The sequence below is a fragment of the Oncorhynchus mykiss genome, chromosome 27 (genome assembly GCF_013265735.2).
Source record: "Oncorhynchus mykiss isolate Arlee chromosome 27, USDA_OmykA_1.1, whole genome shotgun sequence".
Taxonomy (NCBI): Eukaryota; Metazoa; Chordata; class Actinopteri; order Salmoniformes; family Salmonidae; genus Oncorhynchus; species Oncorhynchus mykiss.
In genome coordinates this window covers 38,052,380-38,062,471 of record NC_048591.1, presented here as the reverse complement: position 1 = coordinate 38,062,471, position 10,092 = coordinate 38,052,380, and the positions used below count along the sequence as shown (strand labels likewise).

General features: G+C 39.0%; 1 protein-coding gene across 1 annotated transcript; it reads right to left on the bottom strand.

The window, feature by feature from the left end:
* Positions 1–2,358: 2,358 nt before the first annotated feature.
* Positions 2,359–9,839, bottom strand: LOC110508017. Its single transcript, XM_021588455.2, has 2 exons — positions 8,920–9,839; positions 2,359–3,763 (listed from the first exon to the last, which is right to left on the bottom strand). Exon 2 carries the CDS (start codon positions 3,743–3,745, stop codon positions 2,792–2,794), a length of 954 nt encoding a protein of 317 aa, XP_021444130.2. The 5' UTR covers positions 3,746–3,763; positions 8,920–9,839; the 3' UTR covers positions 2,359–2,791.
* Between the last annotated feature and the right edge of the window lie 253 nt (positions 9,840–10,092).

Here is a 10,092-nt window from a genome sequence, read left to right as displayed (position 1 = left end):
CTTGCTTCCTTATATGGGTCAGTTATTCCCTTGCTTCCTTATATGGGTCAGTTATTCCCTTGCTTCCTTCTATGGGTCAGTTATTCCCTTTCTTCCTTATATGGGTCAGTTATTCCCTCGCTTCCTTCTATGGGTCAGTTATTCCCTTGCTTCCTTATATGGGTCAGTTATTCCCTTGCTTCCTTATATGGGTCAGTTATTCCCTTGCTTCCTTATATGGGTCAGTTATTCCCTCGCTTCCTTCTATGGGTCAGTTATTCCCTTGCTTCCTTATATGGGTCAGTTATTCCCTTGCTTCCTTATATGGGTCAGTTATTCCCTTGCTTCCTTATATGGGTCAGTTATTCCCTTGCTTCCTTATATGGGTCAGTTATTCCCTTGCTTCCTTATATGGGTCAGTTATTCACAAGCTTCCTTCTATGGGTCAGTTATTCCCTTGCTTCCTTATATGGGTCAGTTATTCCCTTGCTTCCTTATATGGGTCAGTTATTCACAAGCTTCCTTCTATGGGTCAGTTATTCCCTTGCTTCCTTCTATGGGTCAGTTATTCCCTTGCTTCCTTATATGGGTCAGTTATTCCCTTGCTTCCTTATATGGGTCAGTTATTCCCTTGCTTCCTTATATGGGTCAGTTATTCACAAGCTTCCTTCTATGGGTCAGTTATTCCCTTGCTTCCTTCTATGGGTCAGTTATTTCCTTGCTTCCTTATATGGGTCAGTTATTCCCTTGCTTCCTTATATGGGTTAGTTATTCACAAGCTTCCTTCTATGGGTCAGTTATTCACAAGCTTCCTTATATGGGTCAGTTATTCCCTTTCTTCCTTCTATGGGTCAGTTATTCCCTTGCTTCCTTCTATGGGTTAGTTATTCACTTGTGAATTGAAAAGAAAAAAGCATAAAGCTGTTTCAATTACATATAGTATGTAGAGTATATTCAACAACACACAATACATAATTGCACAGGCTTCATCATATTTATTCAGTTATATCAAACAACAGAAAGGGAGTAAAATTCCAAGACACAAGATTTAATCCTAGTTTAATGAAGAGGAAGAGGAAGCAGAGTAATATAAATACAACACAAAAAGGTAGAATGATGAACATGATTATTTATCAGACTATATTTACATTCTGGTCATTTAGCACAGGGGATCCCAACCTAGGGGTCCCCCTCCCCCCTCCTCCTCCCCCCATAGTGGGGCTCCAAAGTGTCCTGGGTGGTCACGAGACTTTCCTTGATTAGAGAGGGTGACGTCTTCAAATGTAAAATAAAGAGGGCCCTTGGGGGAAAAAGTTGGGGAGCCCTGATTTAGCAGACGCTCTTATCCAGACCAACTGTCAGTCAGCTTATTGCAGTTCTCTGGTTGTGTTACAGTTGCATTGATGAAACGCTGAGAGCCACATGCTCAAGCATAGAATATATTATATTATCACATTAAGGACATCATTCAAATCAGAATCATTGACCTAATAAACATAATTAAATATTTAATTACCATCAAACCATTGATTTAACAACAACAGCTACACCATTTACCGTTGGGAAGAAACAGTCAACCTAATAGCAAAGAATCTAAGTAGATCTGAGTAGGTTGATGTGTGTGAAATTGTATGTGATTAGTGAGAGTGTGTATGATGTCTGGATAAGAGTAAGACTATGATTTGTGATGAGTGTCTATGTGTATAACATGAAGTAAGTACAGCCTTCATACTCAAGATGACAATTGTAATCCATATCGCATCACCGTCATAGTTGCATCACAGTTACATTCAATATCATTTTCATAGAAAAACACAGCAGTTACACAGCATTTCCATAGTAATTGACTTTTAAAGTGTTTTCGTATCCTGACGTCCCTGTAGAATTTAGAACAGCCATGGTATTATGGAGCTGTCTCAGAAAAGTTGTCCGTCTATAAAGAGTTTGTGGAGAAAGGCACAAGGAGAAAGGCACCCTTACCCTTCTCCCTCTGTTGCCTCTGTACAGGAAACAGTCTCTTGTGATGTTTGTTTATCTCCAAGGGAAATTCGTCATTGAGATCAAATGTTGTCCCTTTAAGCTCCGTTCCCCTGCTTTTGATCAGCTCCTTTTGTTGGTAGTCTTCAAATTTTGTGAGGATAGGTCGGGGATCCTTGGTCTTGTCTCGCCGAGCTCCAAGTCTGTGGACTCGGTGGAAAGCCACCGTGTTTACAGTCTCCAGAGGAAGTTTCAAGGCTCGTGCGTCGGCTTTGTATGTCTAATAGCGTATCCGACTCCTTCTGTTTTCCCTGATTAGACAATTTTAGAATCAAGGGTTTTTTACTTGGCGGTGAGTGCTTTTTTCTCTCTTGGAGTGAGAGAATTTCACTCTGGCTAAACTCCCTCAACCCTGTTACCTCCTCACATAACTTTTCAAGTGTTGCATGGATTCCTGCATGACCGTTAGCCTCTACTTCAACGGTAAGCAAATTGTCAGTGTCTGTAGATGAATCAGTCTTTCTTTTTTTAGTTGGGTTAGAGTTATTTTGTGAGGTAGGGGCATTTATTCATGATGGAGTATGTTATTCCTGCGTACCATAAAGCTGCTGTTACTTGTCGATTTCCCTCAGGATCAGCTTACTATCATCAGAAGAAAGGAGTTTTCAGCATCAACAGCTTGCTTCCATCTTTATTTTATTTTGTTTTTTTTTTATACCTAAAGGTGTCCTACAATTCTAAATCAAATAGCTAAATAATTCATGGTATGACCACTTTAAAACAATTCCATACGTTAGAACTCCCCTGAGAAGTTAAGATCTATTTATCTTGTACTCTATAGTACTCCATGATTAGGTTGTTTGCTAGTTAGAGCCAGTTTTTCAACATTATGAGAATCAACAATGATTGCTGCTGTTTCACATGACATCACTGGGTCTGCTTTCCTATACAAAGGTTCAACACTATCACATGCTTTGAGGCTTTCAATCAGGTCCTTCCTATCAACACGTATGGCAGTGCCATGAGGCATGTGAAATGCTAGTGTCACATGATCCCACACAAAAAACTGATGTGTGCCAGCTTTAACCTTTTTGGCTTTGATCATATTGGCCTTTATGATCAATTCATAGTTGTGGGTCTCAGACACAGCCTGTGCGTTCCAGACAATTGTGCCCTCTCTATAGCTACACATAGCTTCAGCACCTTCAAGAAGTGGGTACTTATCAAACTGTGTCTCCTTTGGACTGTGGACAACCACTGCATACATGATCTCCTGCTTGTAAACCACAGTTTCATAGACTCTCAGGACAGGCTTCATTTTTTCACAGATCTGCTCTGTGTACATCTGCATGAGATCCTCCAAGGGGAAGGTGAACTTAAAGTTCCCATACCGAGATCCTTTTTGGAAGACAGGGGAGGTGGTAAACTTTTTCAGGAATGATACCTGAGGTTGCCTCTCTTCAGTTTGTAGACTTGAGGAGTGCCTGTTAGGGAACTGCCTGTCAAGGTAGCGCTTCTCAGCTTCCGTGATAATGATGTCGTCAATGTTAAGATCCCACCACATGAAAGCACCTCTTCTTTGTCCACCCTTAAATCCATCTGGCAGGATCCCATCCAGGCCTGCTTTGTTAGTAACATGGGAAACTTTGGATATGTGGAATTCCACATTTTCAGGGTACCTCGGGATGTTTTTATGAAGGTATTTATGATCTCGTAATAATGTTTTCGTTTTCAATATCTTTATACTCACATGTTCACCTGAGAATGTTTTCTCATATAGGGGGTCCATGTTTTGTATTTTCTTTCCCTGAAAATAGAAGGGTTCACCATTAGGTACTCATCAATTGAGAATAATTCATTTTACTTGTCTAAAGAAATCGCACAACATCAGAATCAAATTATACTTAAATGAAGGAGAAAAGGAATAATCATATCCACAAAAACAGGATTGAAGAATATATAAGGCCAGTATTGGAAACAATATAACACTATAACACTATTATACACTATTTCAAAGTCATAGCTGACTTTGAAATGCCTTGTGATAAAGTACACTCAAATGTATATATAAATGCCTGGAATATTTCAATTTTGTAGAATCGCTTATACAATGGCTTTAGTGTTATGTATAGTAACCCTAGGTGTAAAATAGGAAATAATGGCTACTTCTCAGAAAGTATAAAACTGTGAAGAGGAGTAAAACCAGGTTAAACATTACTCTTACAGAATTTCAACGTGGTGAGGATATTAGAAATGTTATCAAAGCCTATTGGATGATAAGTTGTTTTTAATGAGGACAGAATAATTGATAAAGGATTTTTTTCAAATGAACATAGGTACAGCATTAACAAAGGAAATAACAGTACAGTTAGATAGCAATAAAAACTGTACCATAGAGACACAGAATAAGTTAGAGGAAAAATAAAAATAAATTAACTTATTCAAGAAAGATCAAGTGTAATATATTATACAAATTAAGTGAACTGGAAAATGGGGAAAAATGCAATGTCTTCAACATAGCAATTATTATTTACTGAAATGATTTACTGAATCTTGTTACAAATGATGTCACCCATGATTTGCCAAACAATATTTTGTATGAAGAAGCAAAGTACATTGAGCACGTTTTTGTTTCAGTCTCCTCCCTCTCCACTAACCGAAGATAATTGAATGGATTTGTTTTGAATAATATTATAAAATTAACAGCTGTACAGAAAGACTGATGTGAAAGCCAAATTAAATATAAGGAACTTTTTGAGTTCGGGAAAACTTGAGGGTTGGATGGCATACCAAACCTTTCCTGATATTTTACCTTTATTTAACTAGGCAAGTCAGTTAAGAAATAATGCTTATTTTCAAAGATGACCTAGGAACAGTGGGTAAACTGCCTTTTTCAGGTGCAGAACAACAGATTTTAACCTTGTCAGCTCAGGGATTTGATCTTGCAATCTTTCAGTTACTAGTCCAATGCTCTAACCACCAGGCTACCTGCCAACCCAGATTTTTTTATACGCAGAGGACCGTTATTGGCATGTTTTAACCACTACAAAAATGGTAGATTATCAGATACTCAACAAGAAGGTCTGACTTCACTATTACTGAAACTGGATCCAAGTGGTAAATATAAAGATCTGGTCCATTAAAAAAAATCTGAGGCCCCTTACACTTCGGTGTTGTGGAGAATTTTGGAGACTCTTTTAAAAAATGTATTGAAGTCACCCTAGGTGTAAAACAGTAAATAATGGCTAGTTCTCAGGAAGTATTAAACTGTCAAGAGGAGTAAAACAAGGTTGTCCACTGTCAGTATATCTATTTATTATGGCCATCGAAATGTTAGTTAGTAAAATGGTTTCATATTTGCTTTATCTTTATCGACCCTATTTTACATAATCTAAGGGGTTTGTGTTGTTCCCACCATCGGTTGAGATACAACATGCTTTAAAATACAGGGTGGATGTCATGTTGTGGCTGATAAATGGACTAAAATGGGACTATTTCATTTAAAACTTTCAAATGGTACCACAAAGATGGTTGGAGGTCCACACATCAGAACATTGACTTGAATGGGAATATGTGTTGTTTTATATTATACTGACAAACATCCATAGGGAATCTATTGAAAATATAGAAATACAGATAATTGAATAGACATGACCATTTAAGTTGACATTCAATGGTGGGTGGACCGACTGTCATCTTTGTGGTAGTAATTAGAAGATACGATTTCAATTCAATATAAATGTCAATGTTGCACCATTGGGGCCCGAGTGGCGCAGCAGTCTAAGGCACTGCATCTCAGTGCAAGAGGCATTACTATAGTACCTGGTTTGAATCCAGGCTGTATCACATCTGGATGTGATTGGGAGTCTCATAGCGCGGTGCACAATTGGTCCAGTGTCGTATGGATTAGGGGAAGGTTTGGCTGGAGTAGGCTGTCATTGTAAAATTAGCATTTGTTCTTAACTGGCTTGCCTAGTTAGATAAAGGTTAAATAAAAATTAAGCCAGCTACAATTGCAGAGGTCTAAAGGGATAGGTCTATTCTATTTCTGTGATTGAAATTACACCCACCCTGTATTCAAGAACATGTTGTGTCTCAACCGATAGCTGGCACAACACAAAACCCTCAGATGGTATGAAATAGGGTCTAAGCTATGTTATGCAAATATTTAAAAAATTATATTTTATACATTTTTAAATAAATGACAGTAAAGGTTTAAAAATGCAAAAAAAAAAAAAATCTAAAACATTTAAAGAAATTATAAAATAATTGGACAACACTGTTTGTATGCTTGTGGCCTTTCCTGCAGTCATATGACCTAGTGGCCTCAAGTGTGAAATGTTAGTATTATTTTTCATAATTTCATAAATAATCAACATTCATTGTTGTTAATGCTGAAAATCCAGTGTTTCTATCTCAAACAGTTTTGTTATATTTCAGTCTTCTGTGATGTCCAGTACCAGTCAAACGTTTGGACACACCTACTCATTCCAGGGTTTTTCATTATTTTTACTATTTTCTAGACTGTAGAATAATAGCGAAAACATCAAAACTATGAAATAACACATATGGAATCATGTACAAAGCAAAAAAGTGTTAAACTACTCAAAGTATATTTTAATCTGCCCTTTGGTCTGATGAGTCCAAAATGTCTTTGTGAGAAGCAGAGTAGGTGAACAGATGATTTCTGCATGTGTGGTTCCAACCATGAAGCATGGAGGAGGAGGTGTGATGTTGTGGGGGGTGCTTTGCTGGTGACACTGTCTTTGATTTATGTAGAATTTAAGGCACACTTAAACAGCATGGCTACTATTGCATTCTGCAGCGATTTGCCATCCCATCTGGTTTGCGATTAGTGGGAATATCATTTGTTTTTCACCAGGACAATGATCCTACACACCTCCAGGCTGTGTAAGGGCTATTTGACCAAGAAGGAGAGTGATGGAGGGCTGCATCACATAACCTGGCCTCCACAATCGCCCGACCTCAACCCAATTGAGATGGTTTGGGAGGAGTTTGACCCGAAGAAAAAGCAGCCAACAAGTGCTCAGCATATGTGAGAACTCATTCAAGACTGTTGGAAAAGCATTCCAGGTGAAGCCGGTTGAGAGAATGCCAAGAGTATGCAAAGCTGTCATCAAGGCAGAGGGTGGCTACTTTGAAGAATCTAAAGTATAAAATATATTTAGAGTTGTTTAACACTTTTTTGGTTACTACATGACTCCATATGTGTTATTTCATATTTTGATGTAGAAAATAGCAAAAATGAAGAAAAACCCTTGAATGAGTAGGTATATCCACATTTTTGACAGTTACTGTATATGAAGTGTAATATTGGGATGCAAACCCATAATTGAATACATTTAAACTCTACATGTGTATCTGACATAGTACACGTGTCTTAAATGTTTAAGTCCATAAACATGTGTGTGAGGTGTATACTTTTGTTTCATAGTAGATTTCTTTAAAGACTATCAAGAAACACTCTGCAGGACCCTGATTTAGCCACTGCAGTAAAAAGTTAAATGAGATCAAATTCAACTGCTTCTCTTTATGAAGACATGGCTGTCTCATGGTTTGGAGGGGTATGCAAAGTGGGTCAACTTTGAGCAGCTTTATCTCCTGAATGATTTGGTATTAAGGTCCAAAATGTCACTTTCTGACCACTTCTTCCATCAGTAAACATTATGGAAAGGTGTGTTTAAATCAAAAGGGATGCTGTCAAAAAGTCGTTGAATTCAAATGGAATGACCCCATTTTGAGACCCGAAAGTCGTTGAATTCAAATGGAATGACCCCCTTTTGAGACCCGAAAGTCGTTGAATTCAAATGGATTGACCCCCTTTTGAGACCCGAAAGTCGTTGAATTCAAATGGATTGACCCCCTTTTGAGACCCGAAAGTCGTTGAATTCAAATGGATTGACCCCCTTTTGAGACCCGAAAGTCGTTGAATTCAAATGGATTGACCCCCTTTTGAGACCCGAAAGTCGTTGAATTCAAATGGATTGACCCCCTTTTGAGACCCGAAAGTCGTTGAATTCAAATGGATTGACCCCCTTTTGAGACCCGAAAGTCGTTGAATTCAAATGGAATGACCCCCTTTTGAGACCCGACCTAAGCAGACTTGATTGTTGTCTATTCAGTTGTCTGTCTCCTCCATGTTGTCCGTGCCGTAACTGAAACCTTAAATGCATAAGCATGTTTTTTAACTGCTCAATATGCCAGGTGAATAGAATATTTTCAGATTTAAACCCACTTGACTGGCTGGACCTGAATTTTTCTACCACTGACTTCACACCAGTTTTGAAAATATGATTTTTTCCTGTTCTCCTTCATCTAAGACCATTGCATTGTACATGGTTTTGTTGTTGTGAATACTGTCATTATTATTGGTAGTAAATTGTGTAATCTATGTTGATTGTCGTGTAATTACTGTAACAGTTACATTGCAACTTATCAATGGACAATACTTAAGCTGTTTTTAATGATCTGTTACATCAAAGGGGCAATCTGGGATTCAAAAAATAACAAAGCCGTCACCCTGACATTTTTTGGGGGTAAACAGACGAGGAATGGGGTAAGTAATATTCTTTAAGAATCAATGGCCACAATATATATAATTCATTTAAAGGTCCACAGATGCATCATGTACCAATCACAGATTTCTGCTTTAAATGCCTGGATTCATTCTGGCATAAAAATCCCTCAAAGAAGCAACAATGTCATTAATCACAAAGTCAAAATACATTTTAGATAAATGGTGTCAGAAGTAACATGTATTTTATTTTAGTTACATATAAACTTCATCAAAGATGCCTATATCTATATTTAATACATTAAACTCATTGTTTTGTCATCCAATCAAACCATTGCCATTCGAATGCATCATAAAACAATTCTATAAAAAAATGTATATGTTTGAACATTAAAAGACACTTGATTCAATCATATAACTGCATTTACCTGTTTTCAGTTTGCCGCTGGTTGCTTGACTGGTGAGTACAGTATGTAACACCAAACAGACAGTGCTTTCAATCACCTATTACGTGCTGATCCTTTCATGCAGCTGTCTTCAAATGTATAATGTGTTTACTTGGGTGAGTATTTATGTCCTGTTAACACAACCACACCCTATCAGTGCTCTACTCTGAAACCAATATAACAGGTACCTTGGATGACTAGCACCTGCTCTGCCCTACACAATGGTACATTATAATGAGATTAGTGGCACCCCACCCTACGGGCTGGAAATCAATGGATCTAATCATATGATTCAGTGGCATGTCATCTTTGAGGACTGTCCATCTAATTAAAAATATGTTATGGTTATTTTGGTCACTGCCAATTGCTCAGGCAAAATGTCACCCTATGTAAAAAAGTAAAAATAAAACATTTTTGGTTACAAATGGGTGTGAAGAGTCTTCGCTGAGTAGAGAGACTGGCTGTTACTGGTTGGATGGATGGCTGTGGCTGAAAAGTATCAAATATAGTTGTGTATACAGGACTGGAGGATCTACAAGGGGATTGCATGTCAACTTGTGATGGGGGACAATTACGTGTCTGTTAGTGATGAGAGGGTAAAGAGAGATGTCTCCCAGCAGTCCCTCTCTGGTCCTCCTCCCCCTGCCATGTTGTCTCCCAGCAGTCCCTCTCTGGTCCTCCTCCCCCAGCCATGTTGTCTCCCAGCAGTCCCTCTCTGGTCCTCCTCCCCCAGCCATGTTGTCTCCCAGCAGTCCCTCTCTGGTCCTCCTCCCCCAGCCATGTTGTCTCCCAGCAGTCCCTCTCTGGTCCTCCTACTACCAGCCATGTTGTCTCCCAGCAGTCCCTCTCTGGTCCTCCTCCCCCAGCCATGTTGTCTCCCAGCAGTCCCTCTCTGGTCCTCCTCCCCCAGCCATGTTGTCTCCCAGGAGTCCCTCTCTGGTCCTCCTCCCCCAGCCATGTTGTCTCCCAGCAGTCCCTCTCTGGTCCTCCTCCCCCAGCCATGTTGTCTCCCAGCAGTCCCTCTCTGGTCCTCCTCCCCTAGCCATGTTGTGACTTCTGAAGGTAATTGGTTGCACCAGATCTTATTTAGGGGCTTCATAGCAAAGGGGGTGATTACATATGCAAAGGGGATGAATATAAATGCAAAGGGGATGA

What these genes read in the sequence shown, in the direction of transcription:
- LOC110508017 (XM_021588455.2), bottom strand. Translation starts at nt 3,745, where the DNA reads ATGGACCCCCTATATGAGAAAACATTCTCAGGTGAACATGTGAGTATA.